Genomic DNA, 27,797 nt, shown 5'->3' with positions numbered 1-27,797 from the left:
GGCAGGCAGTGATGGAAAAGACAGCAAGAATCAAAGACTTTTTTTAATGTGTTGGGAATGTTGGAAAAAAGCTCACCTGTCTTAAGAGATAAGCAGTTGAAATCAGATAGCTAGGTAGCCTACCTAGACAAATGTCAGTAGGGATAGAAAGCTAAGCGAGAATCAAACCCAGGCCCGGGGGCCACATGCGGCACGCTGAGCCATTTCATGTGGCCCGCAGGGCCTTTACAAGAAAGACAACTTTTAAATCCAAATTCATACCGTCACTCAACGTTCCTAAAATGGCTACCTAAAATAGGGGTCTTGCAAACTCAAGATTAACCAAACACATATGATATATCTAAAACATTTCATTGTAATGTGCAGGAATGGCAAAGCTGACAAGTTATGCAAAATAATTTCCCACTCCTGAATTAGATGATATAATCCATTGCTATCAGAATATTATGTGGTTAAAAAAAGAGCTAGCCATGTTGCTAAAACAGAACTCTATTTCATTCATGTGAAGCCACACCTAGCATCTGTTTTTGTCTCCATAGTCATGGGTAAATGTGTAAGGGATAGATAGCAGTGCTAAGACTACCAGTACTCTCTTTTATGTCTGGGTCAAGTGACCTACATCTAGGGCAGCCTGGTAGCAAGCTGCTACTGAAAGCATCATGAATAAAGAGTGATAACCTTTCATTCTCCTTTACATTGTACCTTTTTTGGCTGCAACCTCTTTTGGCCAAGTTGGACCCCATTTTGTATGGGGCTATCCTGGCCAAAGCATCCCCAACTCAGTAACGTTTTCAAACAGAGAGGCCATTGAGGAGAAAACGGAGCAATGGCATGTAGGCCTACCTGTAGACAGAGAGTAGAATATTGCCAAACCAATGGCTGTATAGGTGCAACATGCAGCGTCTCTCAAATGGGGCACTTTTGTCAGTGCTCTAGCTAGAGATAGGATTTATGGCTCTTTGACGGGATCCGGATCTTAGTGGCTCGTTCCTTTCAAAGAGCCGTTCAAAAAACTGGCTCTTTTGGCTCTTTTTTAAATTATGTATTCAGTGTTAAGAATGTAATATTTTGACTCCTTCTCAAGGTAATTTTGTCCAAACAACAACTGATTATTCTCCAGCTTCTAAAGACCGTTTTTGCCTCTCTTTGAGGTAAACAATTGTGTTTTTTCCCAAATTGAATTACTCTGGTCGAGGTCACGTGCTTAAAATGAATGAAAAATGAACGAAACAACGGTCGAGTGGCTCCCCCAGCTGTGATCCGGTTCCCATCGTTCACTTCAGGGAGCCGTTCAAAAGAACCGGCTCGTTCATGAACGACACACCTCTAGCTCTGGCCTTTCGTGCATAGTGCTCACAGTGCAATGAGGTCATCAGTGCGTAGTGTCCACTAATGTTGTGTCTTTACTGGAAGTGATGGACTAGCGTAGCATTAGCTCGCTAAACTATCATTTGGTTGCTGTTTATTACTACACAGCTTCTGGTGTTTGTATTTACGTGTAGCCTACATATCCTTCACCCCAAATGGTAACTATTTCGCAAAAACTTGGCATGGCATGAAGAGGTTGGTCGCCTCATCAACATAACTTACAGAAACAAGAGACTGTTGACAAAACTCTTCTACTGGACTGAACGTCACATTTCGTCCGTTACATGGACATGGCGACCTTTTAGTGCATATAGTGTACATCGTTCATGCACGGCATTTTTGACCGCTATTAGGGCAGCATCTACAGGTACCCTACCCGCTGAAACGTAGTGCCTGACGTGCACAAGAACGCGATTTGAGACCTTCTGTAACGTGCATTGTCATTGAACGAGATCTCCTGATGAGATTCTATGTTTACAGTTTTCTTGTAGACATAGGATAGAACAGTGATTTTCAACCTATGGGCCGGGGCCCACTGGTGGGCCTTGAAAGTGGGCCTTGAAATCATTTTCTACAAATTATAATCATATTTTGGTGTCTGTTGCTATTGATTTATTTGAGTTTTATTCTTTATTTTGTCAGAAGTGGGCCCTGAACATTTGTGACAATTTCGAGTGGGCCCTACGTTGGAAAAGGTTGGGAATCCCATAGGATAGAACATTAATACAAGTATACATTAATCTATTCAAGATGATATGTTTAGACTTTTCGTTTAGACATAGTACAGAACATTAATCCAATACACATTAATCTCCTGAGACATTCTGGATTAAAAAGTAATGATAGCCTACACAATGTTCTGGAGCCATCAAAGGAATAATGTGTGGAGCTCTGATAAAGCTATTGTTGGAGAGCTCATCTCCTTTACACACACGGCAGAATATTATCCAACCCTTGGCTGTATACAGTATATAGGTATAACATTATGTAATGCACAATCATAGGCTCAGACGGTCTGGAATACAAATAGTGGTACATGAAGTTCTAGAACAATGCAGAGTTCCTAGAACAGATTGCTCAGACAAATCTGCGTGCTGGACATGTCCCAGTCTGGTTCAATGGCACCTTGTTATCTCTTTCCAGTCTCACAGACCAATCTCTCAACCTTTTGCACTGGACCTCTCTGCCCCTCCACCCCCCTTCTCAAGGCAATCCCTCTCTCACCATAGTGATCATGACAAATCCAAATGGGTGTTTGTGTTTGAATGTGAGAGTTTGAGTCATTCATATTCGACAGCCATTGGTCAACAGAGGTCTAACCCCCTCACACGCATGCACTCTCTTCACTCTCCCTTCTTTCTCTGTGTGCTCTGTTGTGTATTTATAGCTGTAAATGTGCTGCCCTTGTCCCTCTCTCTCTCTCTCTCTCTCTCTCTCTCTCTCTCTCTCTCTCTCTCTCTCTCTCTCTCTCTCTCTCTCTCTCTCTCTCTCTCTCTCTGACAGAGTTGCTCGGGGCGCCACTCCATTAGTAACATAATCTGTCAGACTGACATCAGCTTAACGTGCGCTGGAAAACACACTCTGTTTCTCTCTTTGTATTTCTCTGGGTGTGTGTGTGCGTGTGTGTAGAGGGAGAGAGAGATAGATAAAGTGCGAGAGAGATGGTGTGTCTGTCCTGTCCAATACTCATTCTCATCAGAAAGCGTATACCTTGTGTTCTTCTGTCTGTGTCTGTCTGAGTGTTGTAAAATTTGAAGTCTCGCACTGTATTTCTGCAGTTCATTCTCCATTGAAAGTGATCATACTATACAATAATATTGCATCGGTTGCTTCTGTAAGGAAACCTCTAAATACTCTCTGCTGATCTTACTGGTGTTCGGAAGAACAACAAGCTTTTCTAACAGGTTCCTGAGTGGACCTACAGAAGGTGGCACTCTGAAAAAAGCGGAAAGATTCTTTGGGCAGTCTGTATGAGGGGACGTCTAAAAGTTCTTTCAAGGAACCTTGAGGAATTTTCCAAGAGGTCACCTAGATGAAGTTTCCACCACAGTGGCAAACATGGGGTGCATTCCTCGCAACCATTGCTGCTAACTACGTTAGCTACTTTTTTGTTTTTTGCAATGCAATTTTCCAGTAGCAACTACCCAAGTTGCTAACTTACTAACAACTACACTTTCGAGAGACAGACCCATGGTTATTTGAAGAACTTTCAATTTTTCACATTGTAGCTGAACCGTGTTACACAGTGTCAAAACAAAGTGCCTCTAGACTGCAGGCTCAAGTGCACTTCCAGAAAGGCAAAGGAGCTAGATAGATAGACCAGTCTGGACCTGCCCTCCTTGCAGCCATCCTCCACAGGCCGCAATGTCAACAGGCCTATTAGCATAGCAATGTACAGTACACACAGGCCTACCTGTGGATATGTTATTACAGCGTCAAGTGGTTCAGATGACAATACTAGATGAGGAGAATAGAGAGACTATACTCAGGGACGTCGACAGGGGTCAGCTGTCCCGGGCCCAGAGTGAAGTGGCGAGGGGGGGGGCAGATTGGGTGGGGGGCCCATTCAGATGACTTTGTCCTGGGCCTAGCCAAAGCTGTCAGCGGCCCTGACTATACTATACCTCAAGAGCTGTCTCGTTGTCATGTGTTGAGAACTCTTCCGGAAACGTCTAAGGCCCTGTACATACAGTATACAGGCACATGTAGCATACATATACATAATTGAGGTCCATTCTAGGCCCAAGCATTAAGGCTAATGTGAACAAAGGTCGACTAAGTCAGTTCAACCAGCTGCAAAACATTATTTTTCCAGCAGTTTGATTCCCCCTGTATGGAAATTCAATGTGGGTTTTTGCAAGGAGCCCTGAGAGGGAAAGATGTCTGTTCCTTCATAATGAGACTATTCACTCTAATGGTGTTTTCTTACCCTTTTCCCACCTCTCTCTCTATCTCTCTCTGTCTCTGTCTCTCTCTCTGTCTCTGTCTCTCTCTATGTCTGTCTGTCCGTCTCTCTCTCTCTCTCTCTCTCTCTCTCTCTCTCTCTCTCTCTCTCTCTCTCTCTCCCTCCCTCCCTGCATTCAGTTGTGTAAGCTCAACTGTAGCCCACATACCTACATCATCCCATACATGTGTGGGAATAACATTCTTTGATGTCCGCCCGGCACAAACCTTTAAGTGGTCATCCTTGCATCTCTAGCTTTCTTTCTTTGTTTTCTCTCGAATATCACCATGGTTGCCTTTGACTTCTATGGTTCAAAGTTCAATGAAAGCCAATGTGTTTTCAAAGCATTGACCATTGAGTGGCTGTCTCGAAATTATGAATTGACCATATCATTAAAGTTGCATTCTTAGCATTCTGTGCAAAGTTCAATGCAATTTAATGTGTTCTCAAAGTCTTGACTGTTGACTGACTGTCATTCTCTCTCTCTCTCTCTCGACTATTTGACTATGTCATTACATTGCCTTAGACTGCTATTGTCCAAAGTTCAATTCAATGTTCAATTTTCAAAGTATTGACTGTTGAGTAACCGTTATTCCCTCTCTCTCTCTCTCTCTCTCTCTCTCTCTCTCTCTCTCTCTCTCTCTCTCTCTCTCTCTCTCTCTCTCATTCTCTCTCTCTTTCTTTCGCTCCATCTCTGTCTCCCTCTGTCTCCCTCCCTCTCTTCATCTCTCTCTCTCATTCTCTCTCTCTCTTTCTTTCGCTCCATCTCTGTCTCCCTCTGTCTCTCTCTCTCTCTCTCTCTCTCCCTCCCTCTCTCTCTCTCTCTCTCTCTCCCTCTCTCCCTCCCTCCAGAGGAGGCCGTACCGGCGTCGTGCCGGACGCGGACGGTGATCTACGAGATCCCGCGTAGCCAGGTGGACTCCAGCTCGGCCAACTTCCTGGTCTGGCCGCCCTGTGTGGAGGTGAAGCGCTGCACGGGCTGCTGCAACACCAGCAACATGCGCTGCGTCGCCTCGCGCAAACAACACCGCATCGTCAAGGTACACACACACACACACACACACACAGACACACACACAGACACACACACAGACACACAGACACACACACACACACACACACACACACACACACACACACAGACACACACACAGACACACACACAGACACACAGACACACACACACACAGAGGCACATGACAGAGACAGACAGACAGACAGACAGACAGACACACACACACACACACACACACACACACACAGACACAGACACACACACACACACACACACACACACACACACACACACACACACACACAGACACAAGGCTGCTGACAGCTTTTGCCAGGCTCGGGACAACGTCATTTGAAAAGATCATATGCACACAGGCATACACATGTAAAGACACACACGCACACACAAACATTCATACACACACACACACACACACACACACACACACACACACACACACACACACACAGACAGACAGACAGACAGACAGACAGACAGACAGACAGACAGACAGACAGACAGACAGACAGACAGACGCACGCACGCACGCAGGCACACACAGACACAGACACAGAGACACAGACACAAGGCTGCTGACAACTTTTGCCAGGCTCGGGACAACGTCATTTGAAAGATCATATGCACACAGGCATACACATGTAAAGACACACACTCGCACACAAACATTCATACACACACACACAGACACACACAAATATTCATACACACAGACAGACAGACACACACACACACACACACACACACACACACACACACACACACACACACACACACACACACACACACACACACACACACACACACACACACACACACACACAGGGCTGCAGACAGCTTTTGCCAGGCTCTGGACAAACACATCTGAAAGAGCCCCCCTCTCAATATTTACAATGTACTGAGGATCCAATTCCGGGCCCCCATCTTCCAGGGGACAACCGACCCCTTTGCCCCCCTTTGTCAGCTTCCTTGCACAAAGACACACACACACACACACACACACACATGCATACATTACATTACATTACATTACATTGCATTTGGCAGACGCTTTATAACCAAAGCGACTTTCAAAAGAGGACATAATCAAGCCAACATCACAAGCAAATACAAAGTGCACAGGAGATATACAGAACAACAAGTGCAGTTGCAAAGAGGGGTTAGTTTTTTTTTTTAATATAAAGAGTAAATAACGAGTACACACACACACACAAACACACACTCACAAACTAAACTAAACTAAACTAAACATCATGTCAGGAGTCTGCCCTGGGGCAAGGCCAGTTCAAGCATTAGTCTAGTAGATTCTCTCAAAAGAGGAATGTCTTTAGTTGTTTCTTGAAAGCTGCAAGAGATGTGCTCAGTCTTGTTGCCTCTGGGAGACTGTTGCACCACTTGGGTACCACAACGGAGAACAATCTTGACTGGGAGTACCTAGAGCGACTGGATGGCAGAGCCAGACGGCTTGTGTTGGATGAGCGCAGTTCTCTTCCAGCATACACCGCATCATAGCAATACCTGTACGTACAAACACACACTCACATGGGCTGCTTGTGCAAACAGCACCACATCGTCAAGGTAGATTAAACACATATGCACACAGGCACACACACACACACACACACACACACACACACACACACACACACACACACACACACACACACACACACACACACACACACACACACACACACACACACACACACACACACACACACACACACACACACACACAAAGCATGTGGGTGTCTAAGAATGGGCATATTGCCATATTTCATTTGGATCAGAAAACGCAAAAGCAAATAAAAGTCCTGCCATGTACGTACTCTATTCCCTCTGCCTGCGCTCTTAAACACAGTCGATTTAGCTAATTAGCACCGCTACCGGGAGGCTAAATACTTATGGTAATTAGAATCAGCTGCCTCGCTGAATTGCTGGCCTGGAACACCTACAGCACCTGAAAGAACTTTTTTGACTTTCTGAACTTGCTGTGTTTACCTTTGGAAGAAGGGCATTATCCATCCAGAGGATCCATGCATCCATAAATCTGAGGGTTCCTCAAAGGAACCAGTTAGATTGTGGGGAAACCTAAACATTCTCTGAGGAACAGTTCTGGTTCCTTAGAGAACTTTTAGGGGTTATTTTAGAAAAGGATTCCTCAAAGCCCCATTGCAGCCCCAATTACTGGGTTCTCTGAAGAACCTTTAACGTTTAAGTTCTTCCAAGAACCAATGTTTCACATACAGATTTCTCAGAGAACTTCTAGTATCTTTTGAGAACTTCTAGGATCCTCCGAGTACTGTACAGTGGGAAACGTTTAGGTAACTTTTAATACAGTGTATACCTACAGTTTTTAATTGTCAATAGCATTGCATTTTAATTGTCAATAATGTTAAGCATTTTATAGGCCTATGAGTGTCGGTATACATCCACATATATACTGTATGCATGCACACACACACACACACACACACACACACACACACACACACACACACACACACACACACACACACACACACACACACACACACACACACACACACACACACACACACACACACACAGAGGAGTGGGATGAAAAAAAGATAAAAACCTACTGTTCATGTACAGTGGCTGTAGTGCCGTATCCTCTGTGTGCAGATGTGCCCACTAGCGGGCCTGTTCACTCTTTGCTGAAGACTCAAGTACATCATAACAACATTGCCATGACATTTCTGAGAGCCTCAAGTAACATATTAACCCTCTGGTTGTGTTAGAAACATGGTTACGTTCATGGTGTTAACGGTCAAAATTGAGAATTGGTTAAATCATAGTTAACTCTCTCTTAATCATCAGTCATCCATTATTTATTTGTTATTTCTAATTTCTTGATCATAAATAAGTCTCATTTGTTAATTCTTGTGTATTATGGTGAACACATACCATCTTCAGATTATGCAACCTTTCATTCACACACTTACCCTCCACAACCCCCAACCCCTTCACACATGCACACACACCTGCAAGGCGAGTTGCAATGCCAAGCCTTCTTGCACAATCAAAACACTACCAGTAGTGTAAAAAAAGACACAGGCACCTGGATCTTTCATTATTTCAAGCGTTAGCCCAGTCGACTAGAGTTTCACTCAGCCATTCACAGAAATGCCATATAATAATTTCCCACCTCAAGGGGACATATCATAGGTCAGGCTGTACTTCAGCCATCAATAACGGTACCGGCAGAACCACAGACCACAAAAACACATTTTCTTTCCCCCACGTTGAATGAAAATTGGGGGCACTTTTCCTCTGGCTCCGATCGTGGTGACATTAGAAAATAGAAGCTGCTTTCATGTGGTTAAATTTACAATTGACTTGTGTTTTTTGTGTTAGTGCAACACTTACCATTAAAATTCAACACTTAGAGTGTTAATTCAACACTTTGAAATGGGGGAAAAGTTGCTGTGGCTCACCAAACCTTAAATCAAAACTCGATACATTATCACTATCTTGCACTTGCACGGGTGAGGCATACATGCAATTTTGTTGTGTGCAGTGTGCAGTGAACACTTGTGTGCTGTGGAGTGCTGTGTCACAATGACAATGGGATTCAGAGTTTCCCAGTTGGGCTTTAAACCTTCGGTTTTCATTATCAGTACTCTTTTTTCCCCTCAAAAGCAGACTCCTGTCACATCAACTTTCGGTAAAAAGGATACTCAAATAATGTTCAATTGTCGTTTTATTACTTCCCTATTTCATTCAAACGTGTCGCATGCAGGACATTTTTGCACTTTACTGCAATTAAAGTCGCATTTCAAATGTTGAGGATACATTTCTAGGACCTCTCACGGCCCACCTGCTAGCCTACACCGCATTTCACATTATTATGCAAATGACATTTTCCCCACATAATCAATAGAAATGACAGTCGTCATAATTTTCAAGTCATCAGCCATTAGAGTACAATTAAAACGTTTTTGAACGAACCTTCCAGTGATAACGGTATTTTTTTAAATAATAAAAAACTTAAAATGCCCAAAAGTGCTCTGTTCCAAATTATTACGCAAAACAGTTTTGTAGTGTTGTAATCCAAATTTCTTTCTTTTTTCCCATTTACATCAAAACAGTTGGCATTTGGTACCTTCTAAATTACATTTCAATGTTCAAAACTTGGTTATAAGCTGTAACTGGAATGCTGCATTTAACATTGAAGTCAATGGCAGGGCATTGCATGGGAGCTATGGAAGCCCAGATATCCTTGATGCTTTGCTCTCAGCTTTTTCTGTTTGTTTGCTCTGGTGACCCACACTTCACTCTTCAATATACCCGTAGATTTCCATGCCACGTTTAGGTGCTTTGGTGGTATCGACATTCTAACTCACCAGACATATAACTCACATAACATCCCATTAATTTTTATGTCTGGTGAGTTACAATGTCGATACCACCAAAGTTTTTGTATTATTTTAAAAAATACCATTATCATTGGAAGGTTCGTTCAAAAACGTTTTAATTGTACTCTAATGGCTGATGACTTGAAAATTATGACGACTGTCATTTCTATTGACTATTTGGGGAAACAGCGAAAAATGCCATTTGCGTAATAATGTGGAATGCGGTGTATATTACCTCAGCCCACCAGTAGGCCACGACCCACTCTTTGGGAACCACTGCTCTAAGCGTCGACTTAACAATGAGAAAAATTTACTGCGAAGGGAAGAATGGGGCTGTAAATTCATTCAGTCGCACAAAATTCCCAGTTCCCACTTGCTATGTCGTCGTCACCATGGCAAGACGTGCCAGGGGGGGAAAAGTAGCCCCCCGATACAGTATTCCATTCCTTTACCGTGTAATTCGGATTGCCCCAACACAAAGACAGCTTGCATTCTTAACCTCCCCGTTCCTGTTGGAATTCTCCGGACGCTCTTAGCAACGGTTTAGGAAGAGTTACTGTTTGGCACATACGTATAGGGGGGACATTGCATCAGTGTGCAACACAACACATTCTCACATTCACTTCCCCTTTCTTATCCTAGATTAGATGCTGTTCAGTTTCACATGTTTTTCAGGGAGGAATTGCTGAGACAGTAGTTACGGCGGATCTTCTGTTATCAAATTATTTAGAAATCTCTCAAATTTACAGCGCTCTGTGCTTGCTTTCGACGATGTTTATTTTCACACATTTCGGGAGGAGTTGCTGATAGTTGTGTTAGACCTCTTATCAAATTATTTAGAATTCTCTTTAGATAATTTACTGTAATGCTACTATCGGCGTTTACTAGAAATCTGTCAAATTAATGGCTCAGCCTTGAGTAAAAGAATTAGTAAAAGAAGAAGTAGAAGAGGAGTTTCATGTTCAGTTCGGAGGTGTTAATCAGCAGTGAGGCGGAGTGTACATTGTGATCTACAGTGTTGCCACATTCTGGTGGGGTTGCAGGTATGACATCACATTGTGGGAACTCCCCCAGGATTCTAAGGTTCTATATAGACTCCTATGAGCCTGCGGACGGCCAACGTGATGTCATAATAGTATATTTTCTTAAAATGGTTTACCTGCAACCCCACCTTTAACTGTGTTGTTTGATAATGGGCTATTGCACTTCTGAAGGCACCTCAACACACATTCGACACACACAAGCGGACACACACACACACACACATACACACACACACACACACACTGCGTTGTGAAATTAAATCCTGACAGAGCTTGCATCTCCACTTTGGGGTCATACTGGTTCACTTTGGGGTCATACTGTGTGTGTGTGTGTGTGTGTGTGTGTGTGTGTGTGTGTGTGTGTGTGTGTGTGTGTGTGTGTGTGTGTGTGTGTGTGTGTGTGTGTGTGTGTGTGTGTGTGTGTGTGTGTGAGGAGATGTGAGACTAAGGATGCTAAGGAAAGAGTGTGTGTGCAGGGAAGTCGTCAAAGCATTTTGTTCCAACATGTATGGTACAGTACACTGCATGTTATGTGGATGCAGGTAGGCACTGTAACTTACACAACTGAATGCTCGAATGCCACTGAAAGTGTTTGGAAGACAGAGTAGAGAGTGTGTGTGTTTGAGGAGAGAGAGAGAGAGAGAGAGAGAGAGAGAGAGAGAGAGAGAGAGAGAGAGAGAGAGAGAGAGAGAGAGAGAGAGAGAGAGAGAGAGAGAGAGAGAGAGAGAGAGAGAGAGAGAGAGAGAGAGAGAGAAAAGGAATGAAATGGAGCATTCATAAAGTACATTCCATCTATTCATTCCATCTGATACCATGCAATGAGATCTCTCTCTCTCTCTCTCTCTCTCTCTCTCTCTCTCTCTCTCTCTCTCCTTTCTCACTATTTCTCTGCTTGCTGCTTGCTCCTTCTCTCTTTTTTACACACTTTCTGTCTCTCACAGTGTGAGCACACGTGTGTGTATGTTTAAGGCGCTTCACAAACACATATCCTCATATTGTCGCCGCTACAGTATTTGTGTCATCTCTGGTGTAGCATGTGGGGACGGCCCTCTTGCTCCATTGGGCACACTGTGTATGTGGCTCTCTCTTTCTCTCTCACTCTCCAGAGGGTGTCTGTTTTTGCACTCTCTTAGCCCCAAATGGTAGCACCTAATCCTGACCCTAACCCTAACCCAGTGGTGTAGTCAACGTAGAATGCGGGTATACGGAGTATACCCACTTCTAAATTTCAGGGATTTCAGTACACCCACTTAAAATTGATTGATCCATTATTTTGAATGGCACAAATATATACAGTATACCCACTTCAAAAAATGCTCAAATATACAGTATACCCACCATAAAAAAGTAGACTACACCACTGCCCTAACCCTAAAAACAACCCGTTCTCGCTATGGTGCAGCAGTGTACTTGGAAGCAGCGGGGAACATATAAGTGCCCTGGTAGCGGGGAACATAGGACCCGGGGAACATGGGGATGACCCCCTACCTCAGTGGTTCTTAACCTGGGGTGCGGGCACCCCCTGGGGGTGTGCCAGACATTTTAAAGGGTGCGCGGAATTTTGTTTGTGTTGAGGTTGTGACCAAAATTCTGCTTCCAAACGTTATAATTAGGCCAAATCAAGACCAAATTAAAACGTGTTTTGGTCCCCATATAAAGTCATTAAAGTATTGATTAATGTCTAAAGCTAGAATTATTGTAATGAATCACTCAAGTATTTTTTTTGTGCATATACACGCGTAGACGCTTAGGTTGGGGGTGCGCGGCTTGTCTTGGGCACAGGTTAGGGGGTGCTTCAAGAAAAAAAGGTTAAGAACCACTGCCCTACCTAAGCCCTTTATACTATAACTCCTCCCTGTAACGATGCAGTTTCTCCCATGTGTGTGTCTCTGCAGGTGGCCAAGATGGAGTACGTGCGGAGGGTGTCTCTTGTTGCTCTCTCTTTCTCATATAATCTCTAATATAGAGTGCGCTGCAATATGCGACCTTGCCTCCTCCACTTGCCTCCTACACTTGCTTGTCTCCTCGTACCAGGAAGTAATATGTCATGATGACATCACTGACAACAGCATTATATTTCAATATCTTGCAAAAGCTCAATTGTAGAGTCTTTTTTCTCATTTGCAATTGCGATGGTGAATGAAAAACAGTCCCTCAAAAGTTGTTGTGGCTAGGCTGACAGCTACGAAACTTTATTGTTTTCTCCACGGAGGAGGGGTCAGAAGGCGGGACGAGGAAACAAGCACAAGTGGAGGAGGCAAGGTCGCATATTGGAATGCACCCATAATCACTTAACCCAGACGCCATTGCTCCTGTCTCTGTCCTCTGTCGTGCAGGTGGCCAAGGTGGAGTACGTGCGGAGGGTGTCTCTTGTAGCTCTCTCTTTCTCATATAATCTCTAATATAATCACTTAACCCCGACGCGATTTGCTCCTGTCTCTGTCCTCTGTCGTGCAGGTGGCCAAGGTGGAGTACGTGCGGAGAGTGCGGAAGCCCAAGCTGCGCGAGGTGCAGGTGAAGCTGGAGGATCACCTGGAGTGCGTGTGCACCTCGCGGCACCTCAGCTCCCACTCCGACTCAGGTGAGCACTGGGCACAAGGTGGTGGAGGTGTGCGTGCGTGCGTGCGTGCGTGTGTGTGTGTGTCTGTGTGTCTCTGTCTGTGTGTGTGTGTGTGTGTGTGTGTGTGTGTGTGTGTGTGTGTGTGTGTGTGTGTGTGTGTGTGTGTGTGTGTGTGTGTGTGTGTGTGTGTGTGTGTGTGTGTGTGTGTGTCTGTCTCTGTCTGTGTGTCTATGTGTTTGTGTGTCTGTGTGTCTCTGTCTGTGTGTGTCTGTGTGTCTGTGTGTGTGTGTTTGTGTGTGCGTGTGTGAACTAAAAATACAGTGTTACACTGCACTATAGAAGATGTTAAATGAACTATCCAAATGTTTAACAGTGCATTTGTAGTGTGTGTGTATGTGTGCGTGTGCGTGTGTGTACGTTTGGACACATTTGCAATATGGGTACATATGGATGGGGCAAAAAAAAGACCCCACTTACCTGTGAGTGCCCATGCCCATCTGAACCCGGGATTGACACATCGGTCTGTGTGTATCCACAGAGGAACATTTAAATGCTTTTTTAGTCTTTTTGTGTAAGGATGCCACAGAAATTGCCCAACATCGGAAGCATTAAGCAAGTGTGGTCACAGGCTGCTGAACACCGCCCAAATGCTCAAAAACTTGAAAAAATCTTGAATGGACTGATTGAGTGTGAAGAACTGCAATGAGATCCAAGTCCAGACAAATGGGCAAATTTTAATGATCTGAGTACTGGCGTAATGCAACTAGCAACATCTGTTATTTGAAGTCCTTCTCCAAAGTGTTTCCGTTAGGAAGTGGTGGTGTCGGTTTTGCATGTTCTTCAAAAACTTGCTTCCTCATAGCAACAAAGTCATATTTGTCTCTATTTTGTATTTTTTGTTTTGTTTTGTTTTTTTCAAAGACTCCTCTCCTCTGACTCAACCTCCTACCGCTATTCCAGTCCAAAGACGCGGCAGAAAAGGGAGAAGTAGAAAGCAAGGGAGTGAAAGAAAACAGAGAAATCAGAACAGTTCCTCAAAAGCAGCTATCGTGAATTCGCACAATCGTTGATCAAGTGACAGTAAGTTGTGAGAAGAACGAAAAGCCGGGTCTTGGGCAATCAACATGTGATGTCAACTTCTGTTCTGAGAACATTGTTCCCAAGAACACTTGTCAAATTGTATTAGGGTTCAATAACACATATTAACCCATTGATGGCAGACTCTGTAAAGTGCAACCTTGACCCTAATGCTGGGAGCTGCATGTACAGCTTTAGGCTCTTGAAATTTTAAGATTTTTGAAACTAATAAAGTTGGTATGTTAGAGCTGAATGAACATGTTCCAATGCAAGATTAGGGTCATGTCTTCATATGCTTCAGAGGTCGAGATGTTTAGGTTTTTATAAGGATACAGTACCTTTTCCCAAAACAGTCATTTAACAGGCGTTTTTGCAGATGTTTTAAGCATCTATGGGTTAAGTTGTGTTTTTTAAGCCAAAGCTGTCCTTAAAGTGATACTGTCCCATTTTTGGAAATAAGCTAATTTTACACATCCCCTTGAGTTAAATAATAGGGTTTTACCGTTCTCCTGTACTTGCAACCGTTCTCTGGGTATGGCAGTGCAAATTTTACCTCCATGCTAGCAGTTAACATTGAGTCCTATGAGACCAGCTCGTGGCTAACTGGTCTCATAGGACTCAATGTTAACTGTTAACTTGGAGGTAAAATGTGCACTGCCATAACTTGAAAATGGTTGCAAGTACAGGGGAACGGTAGAAGCCTATTATTTAACTCAAGGGAAGGTGTAAAATAAGCTTATTTCCAAAAATGGGACAGTATCACCAGAGATATTCTATAGAGATATGCCAACATAATAGGTTTCTATGGGCACCTAACGCGACCAGGTTCCGGTCTGCCTAAAGGGGCGTGTCATAATGCTCCTACAATGAATAGAACAGTCCTTAGGTCTGCCTAGGTCTGCCTAAGGGGGGCCATAATACCTAGAACCAGGAAACAATGGGCCAATGGAACTTCTCTCTCTCTACTCTCTCTGGTATCACTTTAAGGCTGGCGGCATGTGGGGCTTCTCCTGCTATCGTTGCTCCTATGGGATGAGATCAAGGCAGAATGGACCGTGGTGGACAGATCTTAGAACTCCAGCTGAATTGAACTGATAAAAGCAAGTTAAAATCAAAACAAAATCTCAAACCTTTTTTGATTTCAATTTTCAACTCAACGGTGAAGGTAACCGTGTCAAATCGGGTTTGGTTGGTGATTTGAGTGTGGTGGGGGGATAGTCATAAATGAAAACTGTGACCCTAATGTAGTTCTCTCTCTCTTCATCTCTCTCTCTCTCTCTCTCTCTCTCTCTCTCTCTCTCTCTCTCTCTCTCTCTTTCTCCATCTGTCTCTGTCCCAATAGATGCATGGTGAGACCAGAAGATAGACCATGACTTGTGGACGTGGATGTCGTGGAAAAAAAAACAGCCAAGCATCATTTTTCATGGTGATTTATAGCTAAGACTTTTCTTGACCACGGATGACTGCATCTCCCAATATGAACAATGGATACTCTCACACGTATTAGAGGACTCATCTGAACGCGGGATCACGTGCTGTGCTGTACTGTATGTGTATCCCCCAAAGACATTGCCAGCACAGACGGGAAAAGGATATGAACTCTAGAGATGATGGACCAGGTGATGAACACTGCAGAAAGAGACTGGGAGGTAGCATACCCCTCACCAACTACTGATCTGTTGGGTCACAGGAGGACCACAATGGATTGGAAGTATACATGGGTTCACAGTGTTTGTAAACACGATGTTTGGAGGAGGGGCCAGGCACTCTGGCAGCCAACCACGTGAGCTAATTTTTTGACCGACAGCGGTTTCCAACAATCAGAGGTTGAGTTGTGCGCAGCTAGCTTCGCGCAACCAGGGGAAAACAAAAATTGAGAACCCATGTATAGGCTTTCAAGAACTGTAAACTTGGGCTTTGACGAAGGACACGCAAAAAAATAAAACAAGCAAGGATTGTGATGACGAAAAGGTTGTTTTTCAAGGTTGTTCCCCAAAAGGGGGAGAGTGATGGACATCTGTGCGAAACAAGAAAGTGACTTGCTGGGGATGAATGTTGAGCTATAAGTAATTTCTTTTGAAATAAATGAATGATATGCCTATATTTTGTTTGCAGTTGTTATCTGATGGAAATATGCTAAGGCCCGGCACACTATGCTGAAAACCCCGTTTTTGCTGGACGTCTAACTGTTTTGACAATATATGTAAATATCTATATATTTTCTTTGTGAGAAACCTCTATATCTTCTTATTTTTGTAACCCAATTTTTTCTATCATGAATCTTCTCTTGGATGTGTGTATCAAGTAACAAAACACATTACAACATCCACAACACCAGTAATTGCCACTAATAAATTATTTATGTGTCTTTCTGACTTCAGTTGGGGAGTAGTTGTACTGTTCAGTTATATATATATATATATATATATATATATATATATATATATATATATATATATATATATATATATATCCACAAGCACACCCGTGTGTTTACTTATCAAAAGTATGCATGCAGATAAGAGTGGCGGGGATTGGATTCATTTCTCAGGAACATCTCCGACCTCCACTGATGAGGGTCAGTGGTCACGAGAGCTCCCACTTGTCCAATTACCAACCCAACCCCCCCTAACCCCAATCATCTCTCTCTCCTCTGGTACAGGATGAAGAATATTTAGTCTCCAACAAAAGCACACATTTAGGCATACTTGGCAGAGGTACTGGACAAATATTACCATTAAATGAATGAGGACCCTTTAATAACACTAGAATGTGGACACCTCTGAAGAAAGACATGAGCCATGTAACAGTGGAGTGAGCGAACGAAAAGCAAACAGCAACATAATTTATCCCTTTTATCCTAACTGGAGGGGGGTCTGGACATTACCACAGACCCATAACCTCTAATTTGACTCTGTCGTGTAATAAAAAACGGATACCAAAACTCTGCTAAACAGAGGCCTCAAGTGTTAAACCGAAGTGTGAGTTTCATAACCCGCATCAAAGGCGATCTGTGGACCACAAGAGCTAAACAAAAGGAGCCCTCGCCCACAGCAGCAGGGGCCTCTTCCAGTCTCAATAGGGCTGCTCTGAATGTCTGGTTTTAAAAGAAACAGTCGTTTTGAAAAGCCTGGTACTTGGCCGTGTTGCCAATTGCAGAGGCCCAACAGAGTACACTGTCGAGTGTCGACCGCAGACTGTTGACTATACTTATCAAGTGAAACCCAAACAGTTCCTCCAATCACACTTCCCAGGGCGCTAGTCGTGCCAAGTCATTTGGTTAGCATTAGCTCTTGATGGCAACTGACTGACTGACTGGGCCCGCCGCACTGACGGCAGCCACTATCCATTAGGCCTGCTGCAACGTTTTAGTCAAAATGTCATCCGGGGGCCTGCTCCTATGACACACAAAGAACAAAACAAATGTTTGTTACGTACAGTGTGTGTGTGGTTTTTACTTTTTTGAGAGCAAGTGGAAGGAGGGTGGGAGGAAGAGGGTGAATGGATGGACAGCACAGCAGAGGTCTAAGTTAAAATGACTTCACTGCTGCCGCTTGTCCGTGGGTTTGTTCGTTCATTCGTATGTACGTACATTCGTTCACTCGCTCTCCTGTTCTAGACTAGGGAGCCAATATTACGTAACCATGTGTGCCACTCACTCTTGACCGGGTGCCAGCTTCCCCCGTCAGACGGCGCGGTACAAATGGTTAAGCAAGCTGCGGTCGCTCTGAAGCGCAAGAGTGTGGCATGGCCCTAGGCCACTGTGGTTTGAGCATACCTTGGCCTTGCTCCCCTCCACACACACAAGCTCGCCGCGGTACATAAACCTTGTAATTTAATTGAGATCTTTTTTTCCTCGTCGTCCTCCTCCTTCTTCTTCTTGAGAGGAGCAATACAATGGCACCAGTGTAGTGTGTTTGGGATTGTTTTATAGTAAAAAAAAAAACATGAAGCTGTGTCAGCAATAATACCTTCCTGGATCTTCTCTCAGTTCCTCCATTGTGAAGGGGTTTAGGGGAGGAAGTGTTGAGTAGGGAGGCGGAGGTGGGGTTTTTTTTGCTCGTGGATGACAGCTCTGTGGCTGTGTTTCGGGATGACTGAGCCAAGGGGTTTTAGGAGCCGAGCTGAGGGAGACATCTGAAAGTGAGACGGTAGTAGCTTACGCTCACCGACCATGTGGCCCATCAGGGAAACCACTTCTTGATTCTTGATTGCAGGCACCACGCTGATTGTTGAACACAAAAGCTCATGAAAATGAATTGAAGCCGTTCGTTGCATAATTGGAGTTTATTTCAGCCCTCTCTCTCTCTCTCTCTCTCTCTCTCTCTCTCTCTCTCTCTCTCTCTCTCTCTCTCTCTCGCTCTTACTGTTTTTATTAGATGTGCTGTTTTTTAATGTTTCCTGGTTTCAGTTAACAGATATTGGATTGTGTGAGTTACCGAAGTAAAGAGGAGGCTAAGTATTGTTAGCGTTGTCAGGGCAAGCAAGCAGAGAAGCAGACAGGGGTATCTAACACAGCAGTTGTCCCAAGCCGAAGGGGGAGAGAGGGGGGCCCAGAATTGGGTCCTGATTACATTGTAAGCATTGGAATTGCGGTGGGGTGGGGGGTCCTGATTATATTGTAAGCATTGGAATTGGGGTGGGGTGGGGGGGTCTATCAGGTGGCTTTAACCTGCTCTCAGCAGGCCTGCACACAAGTCCTCCTGCACTACACTTCAAGGAAGGAATGGAAATGCAAGGTTTTATTTTTCAGAAACTGCAACCAGAGACGGCGAAAAGGCCAAGAACCTAGAAAATCTTTCCTGTAGCCTTTATCTTGCATAACAGTTTGGACCTTTAATACAACAAAAAAAGACACTTTAATAGCTTCCAGAGTGCGATATGAAGGGCCTTTCAGTGGCAGCAATGATAGATTCATAATACACGCAGTAACAAATCAGTGAACACACTGCTGCATTGTTTTTACACTCACCACCTTATCCATCAAGATGTACTCCTCCATTGTTTGGGGTCGGGCTTTTGGCCAAATTAAGATCCAAATCATCTCTGCGGAGGACCCCCGTCCTCTCCATCATTAGCAGATAAAGGCTTGTATGAGTCACGCTCGCTAAAGCAAGAACAGTATGAATCACAGTGTAAAAGAGGTACATTGTGACTAATAAACAACGCAAAATACATTTATCGCTAATGATCACATGCATGATAAACTCTTGAACGCTGGCATATAATTATCGATTCCAGGTTTTCCGTCTTTACAATATGTGAAGAGCTGAGTGTGCTGGCATCGGAACCGAATTGAAAGTTGTTTTTTTGTTTATATTTTGACTCATAGCTCTCATGACTTTTCGCTCTTCTGGGCATTTGAGCAAGCTTTGCTGTGGATTCGGTTCTGGTTTGTGAGTCTTTTCCAACCTGGTAGCCAAGCCTGGCAATTACAAGCTGTTTTTTTCCCTCTTTTTCTCCTAAAGAGCGTCTTAATTTTTATGTGGATTTTGGCTCTTTGTAATTACAGAGGGAGTGAGGAAAACAGAGTGGGGGAAGGGGGGAGGGGGGGGAGGGGGGAAGGGGGTGTGGGACGGGGCGAGCTGGGTTGGATGTGAGGACCAAATATCATCATTCTTAAGTATTCTTGGATACGCCATTCGACATGTGTTTCATTTTTTTCTACCCAAGCCAACATTTCCACTTTTACATGTCAGGACAGATATCAGCGATTGACCCAGTTTGAAAACTGCCCTGATGTTATGTTTGCTTTTCCCTCACAGCTCTCTATGAATCATCACGTTGTATGTGTATGTCTGATTCGAATCCTCTTGCAGAGTCCAGCCAGAGAGAGTAAAGAGAGAGAGGTTCCATTGGCCCATTGTTTCCGGGTTCTATTATTGGGGGGGAAATCCCCCTTTAGGCAGACCTAGGCAGACCTGAGGACTATTCAATGCTAGGAGCATTATGACACGCCCCTTTAGGCAGACCGGAACCTGGTCATGTTGGGTGCAGTGTTAATTTCGTCAACCATGACTATGACTAAAATATTTCGTCAAAGCCCTTTTTTGATTTTCGTCATTGTGACTAAGACTAAGACTAAATTTTAAAAAGCTGACTAAATTAATACTGGTGTCAAATAAAATAGAGAAAAAGAGAACCAGTGTGTGAAGACGTTTCATTCTGCACAGTGTGATATATGTTAAAAAGAGAAGCAGTGTGCGGATAAGGTTTATTCTGTACAGTCAATGATATATGTTAAAAAGAGAAGCAGTGTGTGGAGAAGTTCTATTATGTACAGTGTTGACTAAAATGACTAAAATGACTAAAAAATGACTAAGACTAAAATTGATTTTCGTCATTTAGACAAAAACTAAGACTAAATTGGGAAGGCAATGACTAAAATATGACTAAGACTAAAATTGATTTTCGTCATTGTGACTAAGACTACGACTAAATAAAAAAAAGCTGACAAAAGGAACACTGGTTGGGTGCCCATAGAAACCTATTATGTTGGCATATCTCTATACTTAAAGAATCTCTGGTCCAGCATCAAATGTACTGTATGCTGAAATATCAGGATTTCCTCACCCACTACAGGATTCACTCTTTCATCAATTACATGTAATGTTTTCTTTCTCTATTTCTTGTTTTCTTTATTCCTTTCCTTTTATTCTCCGCGAAGCACATTGAACTTCATCTGTGTATGAAATGCGCTATAGAAAATAAACATACCTTGCCTTATTAAAAAAAAAAAAACGAGTGAATAGCAAACCATAATGACAGCTGACAGCGTATGCACATATCATTGACAGCCGTTTCCACAAGCTCAGAAGCAATAAGAGAACGTCTGAAGGGGCATGCAGTATAAAAGTAAAACAAAACATCTCTGAGGTTCAGTATGATCTCCATGTTTCCTGCATTCTGCCAATCCCAACATTCCCTGTCTGTGTCTGAAGACAAAAAAGAAAAAGAAGAAAAAGGAAAGGAAGAAGATGAGAAGCAGGTATAGATTGATACACTATATCACCACTTGGCCCTCACAGCAACAGGTTTCCTCACCTGCCCAGGGACTGCAGATGGAAATTAGCTGGTAAATTATACACGTAATCTGGTGCATGTCATCTCTTTACTTCTGTAGCTAATGTACTTTGCACATGGTCCCTGTTGAAATAAGCAAAATAAACTAAAACTAAACTAAGGAGACAGTTGCCCCCGGCCCAAGGAAAGTTGGGCCCAGAATTGGGCCCTCATTGCATTGTATTTGTTGGGCGGAGGGGACTTTTCAGATGACTTTGTTCTGGGCATGACCAAAGCTGTCAGAAGAACCCCTGAGGCACCCACAACTTCTGTGGAATAAACAACCAGGTTGTTCTCGTTCCTGTCAATGTTTTGTTCTCTCCCTCTCTCTCTCTCTCTCTCTCTCTCTCTCTCTCTCTCTCTCTCTCTCTCTCTCTCTCTCTCTCTCTCTCTCTCTCTCTCTCTCTCTCTCTCGTGTGTGTGTGTCTGTGTGTGTGTGTGAGTGCGTGGGTGTGTGTGTGTGTGAGTTTTTTTTCACCTGCCGATTTGGCAACTGAGCTTCCTGTTAATGCTCTTTGATTTTGAACAGGAGCAGGAGGCTGACAGAAGCTGTTAGCCTGGGTTGTTGCAGGGCACAAGATGAAAAGCATGATGGCTAGCAGACACACACGGGCACGACACGGCACGGCGCTGCGCTGCTTTGCTTTATTGTGAAGTTGTGAAATTGAGGATGTGTCTGGAAATAAAGAAGTTGTGCAGCCTTAGGAAAATGATACACAGGGGCAACTTTTTGAGCACTGTGTTACCAGGCAACATTATGATTGGCTATAGGCTATGCATTTTCTGATGGAGTGGTTGAAAAAAAATTGTGTGCTGCTAATCCAAGTTCTCCAAATAAAAATATTATATGATAAACAGTCTGAGAAATGTCTTATAGTATCATTACCCAGACAGATTGCTCAGAAAGTTGCCCTGTGTATCATCACCTTGAGATGACCTTGCAGACTAAGGTGTAAACCGATCATCAAAAGGAAATTGTTCAATTATATTTGTACCAAATTGAACAAGTCCATTATGATGATAATTTTAATGATCGTTTAGGAGTTGGTGGTGCATGGTTGGTGGATGGTGGTGGTTGCGAGAAGGATCCTGGACTTAAAGGGTGCCTGTTGACCAGTATCACAGGGGTTAAGAAGGGTTAGTGGGGGTGTGCTGCTGCTGATGATGGTGGTGGTCGCGAGAACAGTCCTGGATTTGGCTGAGCTTTATTTTGTAAGTGCCTGTTGACCAGTAGATGGTAAGAAAGAGACAGAAACAGATGGAGAGCGAGGAGTTACTACAAAGGGTTAGTTTGTAGTGGCGGAGGTGGCTCAGATGGTAGAGGAACTGTTCGGGAACCCCAAGGTTGTAGATTCGAGCCCCGCTCTGCCTGACCCCTTCGATGTGTCCTTGAGCAAGATACTTAACCCCAAAATGCTGCTGGTGGCAGGGTGGTACCCGGCGAGGCTGCCACTGGTCTGTGAATGAATGAATGTGAGGATTTGTGATGGAGTGACCATCACCAGGGTTGTGAGTGTGTCCTTTGTTGTAGTGGCCAGAGCCCCAGTTTACTACCTCAGAAGATCCGGGGGTAACACTTTATAATAATGGATGCAAAAAAGCATTATAAAGACTTGATAAATAATTAACTATTGATGAACAAAACATTAACAAATGTTTGTAAATGACTAGGAAATGTTTACAAATGTTTGTAAATGACTAGGAAATGTTATGTTAATATCTTGTATTTATCAAACATTTACAAATTGCTTGTAAATGAATAAAATACTCTGTTATAAGGTATGTAAAATCTTGTATATATTATTTGTAGATATTTTATAAATGTGTTAATGTTTAGTTCATCATTAGTAAATTATTTACTAAATCTTTACTAAGCAGACATTATTATAAAGTGTTTGAGTCCTGCCTGGGCAGTTCTACTCCCCTTCACTACAGGTATACAATGTAAAGTGCTTTGACTGCTCAAAGGAGTGGAAAGAAAGGCGCTATATGAATGCAGTCCATTTAGCATTAGTTTAACCCTATCCAGACTGGGGGGGGGGGGGGGGGTAAAAGTGCCCGCACCAACTTTGATGTCGTATAATTCCTTAACGACTTAAGCTATGACTACGAAACTTGGTGACTTTTCCTAAAATTTTGTTGGCTACAGTTAAGTATCAAAAGATTATGTTTATCATTTTTGCCGTTGCCATGGCAACGGTTTTCTGACAGGTATGTCTGACCAAAAATCACTAATCTAAGTCTCATTATTGTTCCTTTTTCATATTTTTTTGTTATTTCCATTAGCATCAGACAACTTTGTGAGCATTAAAGTGGTCTGAAGCATATAGTCATTACAATTTAAGTGCATCACCTAAATTTGATGGAAAATACATTATGGCGATATTTTAGGCATTATAATCATATGATGTCATAATGACGTCATAATACCAGATAATGACACAAAAAATATTTCAGTCATAGATGTCCATATGTAGATCATCTCCCCAAAGTTTGGTGGTCATACCGTATTCCCTTCATGAGTTATGAGGAGGGGGTCAAAAGAGCCCCCCCCCAGGCCCAGGAATGCCAAAAAAGCCCAGTCTGAATAGGGTTAAGGGATAACACACTGATGATGTGGACGGAGAAGATGGTGGAGGAGGTGCAAAGGGTCCCGGACCTAGGAGAGCTCTATATTGAAGCTGTAACTTTGGGGTTGGTGGGGGTGTGATGATATACAGGTATGTGCCTAAAAGTGCCCGCACCAACTTTGATGTCGTATAACTCCGGAATAACTAAAGCTATGAAAACGAAACTTGGTGACTTTTCCTAAAATGAAGTTTGCTACAATGTGATTCCAAAAGATTAGGTTTATCATTTTTGTTTTTGCCATGGCAACAGTTTTCTGATTGGTATGGCTGACCAAAAATTTCTTCTTTTTATTTCTCATTGCTTGAGGGCTGACTGTTTGCGGCAATGTTACAAGAAATTGACGGCGCTTTGCCATATCTATGACGTGATTTTGTCATGTAATTTTTCACATTTTTTCACATTTTCATTAGCATCAGAAACCCTTGTGAACATTTGAAGCGGTCTGATGCACATAACAACTAAAATTGATGTGCATTACCCAAGTTAGATGGAAAATACATTAAGGTGGCATTTTGGGCAATAAAATCCGGAAATTATGTCATAATAACGTCATAATATCCAATAATGACACCTAACTGATGTCAAACATAGATTTTTGGCTGAAGATCATCTCTTCCAATTTTGGTGGTCATACGCCATTCGGTTCCTGAGTTATGAGGGGGGGGGGGGTCAAAAGATATTTTGAAGGAGCCTGTTGGCCATATCACAGGGCTTAAAAGAGGTGTTGGGAGGGGATGGTTGGTGGGGTTTGGATATGGTGGTCGCGAGAAGGGTCCCGGACCTTAACGCCGCTTTATTTTGAAGGAGCCTGTTGACCGGTAATCACCGGGGTTAAGAGGAGCTGGGAAGGGGGATGGCGCTGGTTGGAGTGGGGGATGGATGAGATGGGAGGTGGCGAGCACAGGGGTCCTGGTGCTGGGCTTATAGGGGAGAGAGCTTGTGTCTGGAGGGGGGATCCCCAGCCTGTTGACTGGTATCAAATGAGCCCTCCAGGGGTGCTGCTAAGAGAGTTACCCCCATCAACCCCTGCTCCCCAATATCCCCCCCCCCCCGGCCGTACCCCCTTTCACTCCTCTTTTCTGTCACGCCACCAGCCCAAATCCCCTACACCGTTGGCTCCTCCATCCTAAAGCTATTACCCTTACCAGACAATGGCCTAACTCCAGCATCCACCCCCCACCCACCCCCCCCCAACTCCTATACTTCACTTCTCCATTAGCGACATCCAGCACCATACCCAATCCCCGCCAATCACTCTCCCCCAGCACAACAGCCTTTGTCTGGGGTAGAAGGGAGAGTGGAGTGGGGCCTAGGGGGTGGAGAGTGGTGGGTGGTGGGTGGTGACTTGTGGGTGTTTGTTTTTTGGACTGGTGGTTAAACACACAGAGAAGTGTGCGTGCGTGCGTGCGTGTGTGTGTGTGTGCGTGTGTGTGTGTGCGTGCCTGCGTGCATGCGTGTGTGTGTGTGTGTGTATGCCTGTCAGTGTGCGTGCGTGCGTGTGTGTGTGTGTGCGTGTGTTACAACAATGGATGTAAGTGTCTTCAAATTGTATGTACGTAAGTGTGTGTGTGTGCGTGTGTACGTGTGTGTGTGTCTGATGTACTGATGCATATACATGCACGTGTGTGTAGGCAGGACAGAGTGACGACGTCAGCAATAACACTGTGACAGTGTGTCTGTGGAGAGAGAGAGATAGAGAGAGATAGAGAGATACAGAGAGAGATGAAGAGAGAGAGGGAGACAGAGGGAGATAGAAATGGAGCGAAAGAGAGAGAGAGAGAATGAGAGAGAGAGACAGAGAGAGAGAGATGAAGAGAGAGATGAAGAGAGGGAGGGAGACAGAGATGGAGCGAGAGAGAGAGAGAGAGAGAATGAGAGAGAGAGACAGAGAGAGAGAGAGAGAGAGAGAGAGAGAGAGAGAGAGAGATGAAGAGAGAGACGAAGAGAGAGAGGGAGACTGAGGGAGACAGAGATGGAGCGAAAGAGAGAGAGAGAGAATGAGAGAGAGAGAGAGAGAGAGAGAGAGAGAGAGAGATGAAGAGAGAGATGAAGAGAGGGGTGGGGACAGAGGGAGACAGAGATGGAGCGAAAGAGAGAGAGAGAGAGAATGAGAGAGAGAGAGAGAGAGATGAAGAGAGGGATGAAGAGAGGGGTGGGGACTGGGACAAGCTGAGTGCAGGCATTTGGTAGACATTAAGGCCAGATGTGAACATTCTGTGACAGTTACATATTCCTCGTGATTACATTAATGTACACGACGCTGCAGGGTACGAGAGTGGGGCAGAGGGTGAGTGTGTGTGTGTGTGTGTGTGTGTGTGTGTGACCCTGCATAAAATGATTCTCTGTGTGGTGTGTGTGTGTGTGTGTGTGTGTGTGTGTGTGTGTGTGTGTGTGTGTGTGTGTGTGTGTGTGTGTGTGTGTGTGTGTGTGTGTGTGTGTGTGTGTGTGTGTGTGTGTGTGTGTGTGTGTGTGTGTGTGTGTGTGTGTGACCCTGCATTAAATCATTCTGTGTGTGTGTGTGTGTGTGTGTGTGTGTGTGTGTGTGTGTGTGTGTGTGTGTGTGTGTGTGTGTGTGTGTGTGAGAGAGAGAGAGAGAGAGAGAGAGAGAGAGAGAGACACATGACTGGCGTCACTAATGTGCAAACGTCACGGCTGACACCATGACACACTTACACTGTCTGAGAGGGAGGGTGCGGCTGTAAGTGTGTGTGTCTGTGCACATGTATGTATGTATGTACAGTACGTGAGTCTACTTGTGCGTGTGTGTGTGTGTGTGTGTGTGTGTGTGTGTGTGTGTGTGTGTGTGTGCGTGCGTGCGTGCGTGCGTGCGTGCGTGCGCGTGTGTGTGTGTGTGTGTGACTCTGCACAGAAGGTTGTAGGTGAGGGAGGAAGGGAGTCAGGTTCGTTACCCCCAACCCCCCCCCCCCCACACACACACACACACACATACACCATACACACCCTCTCCAGTCTCCACACAGAAGAGTGAATGTAAGGGACTCCTATCTCCAACCTCCCTGCCCATCATTGGATGCGTTGGGCCGCCGACCTGTCCGCCTGACTAACAGGGTTGCCAGATGAGGCTGAAGATTTCCAGCCCAAAACATGTTCAAAAGCCACCTGGAAGCACTAAATCCCACACAATTCTATTGATTTCTATGGCCAAAAATTGGGGGGGGTTTTCTGCTAAATGGCATTTTTACCCGCAGACGGCCATCCTAAGCAGCCCAATTAGGCGGGAAACCGCCCAATCTGGCAACACTGCTGCCTACCCGCCTCCCTGCATGTCCGTCCACTCTGTAATCCCCCGCAGGGTATTTTCATTAACCTCAAAGCCATTAGGAGTCAGTGTGACGCCAGGCAGAACTGAAGCATTTACCATGTGGAGCCAATGCTGGACTGGTAATATGGCATACAGGGCATTTTTCCGGAGGGCCGACAGTCCCCAGGGGCCGCTGCAGTTGTTGTTAGGTTTTTTTTTTCCTGGGAAGTGGCCCATCCCCAATATAGACAGTGCATTCAGCCAGTCAAGATATAGAGGTATGAAAGTGGCTTGTGGATGTGTTAGGGGCCAGTCAATGCCAAAAATGCCCGGGTCATATTTTCATTATACACATACACACACCCGCACACGCACACGCACCCACACCCACACAAAAGCAGATTAAAACTTAAAACTAGTGTGTTACTGTACAGTATG

At 44.2% G+C, this 27,797-nt stretch overlaps 1 protein-coding gene across 6 annotated transcripts in view; it reads left to right on the top strand.

Moving 5' to 3' along the window:
- LOC134448884 (platelet-derived growth factor subunit A-like) overlaps positions 1–16,505 on the top strand; it is a 28,538-nt gene extending 12,033 nt beyond the window's left edge. For 3 of the 6 annotated variants that reach the window (XM_063198566.1, XM_063198610.1, XM_063198600.1), the window contains 4 exons: positions 5,165–5,352; positions 13,225–13,348; positions 14,249–14,407; positions 15,747–16,505. In XM_063198566.1, the coding sequence (XP_063054636.1) occupies positions 5,165–5,352; positions 13,225–13,348; positions 14,249–14,397 (461 nt within the window). In that variant the 3' untranslated portion in view covers positions 14,398–14,407; positions 15,747–16,505. Of the gene's footprint in view, positions 1–5,164; positions 5,353–13,224; positions 13,349–14,248; positions 14,408–15,391; positions 15,505–15,746 lie in introns of those variants that run through there. The other 3 variants (XM_063198582.1, XM_063198575.1, XM_063198591.1) reach the window with 3 other exon arrangements.
- Positions 16,506–27,797: the final 11,292 nt, after the last annotated feature.

Source organism: Engraulis encrasicolus, chromosome 1, assembly GCF_034702125.1.
Source record: "Engraulis encrasicolus isolate BLACKSEA-1 chromosome 1, IST_EnEncr_1.0, whole genome shotgun sequence".
Lineage (NCBI taxonomy): Eukaryota > Metazoa > Chordata > Actinopteri > Clupeiformes > Engraulidae > Engraulis > Engraulis encrasicolus.
This window is presented reverse-complemented; position numbering and strand designations above follow the sequence as displayed.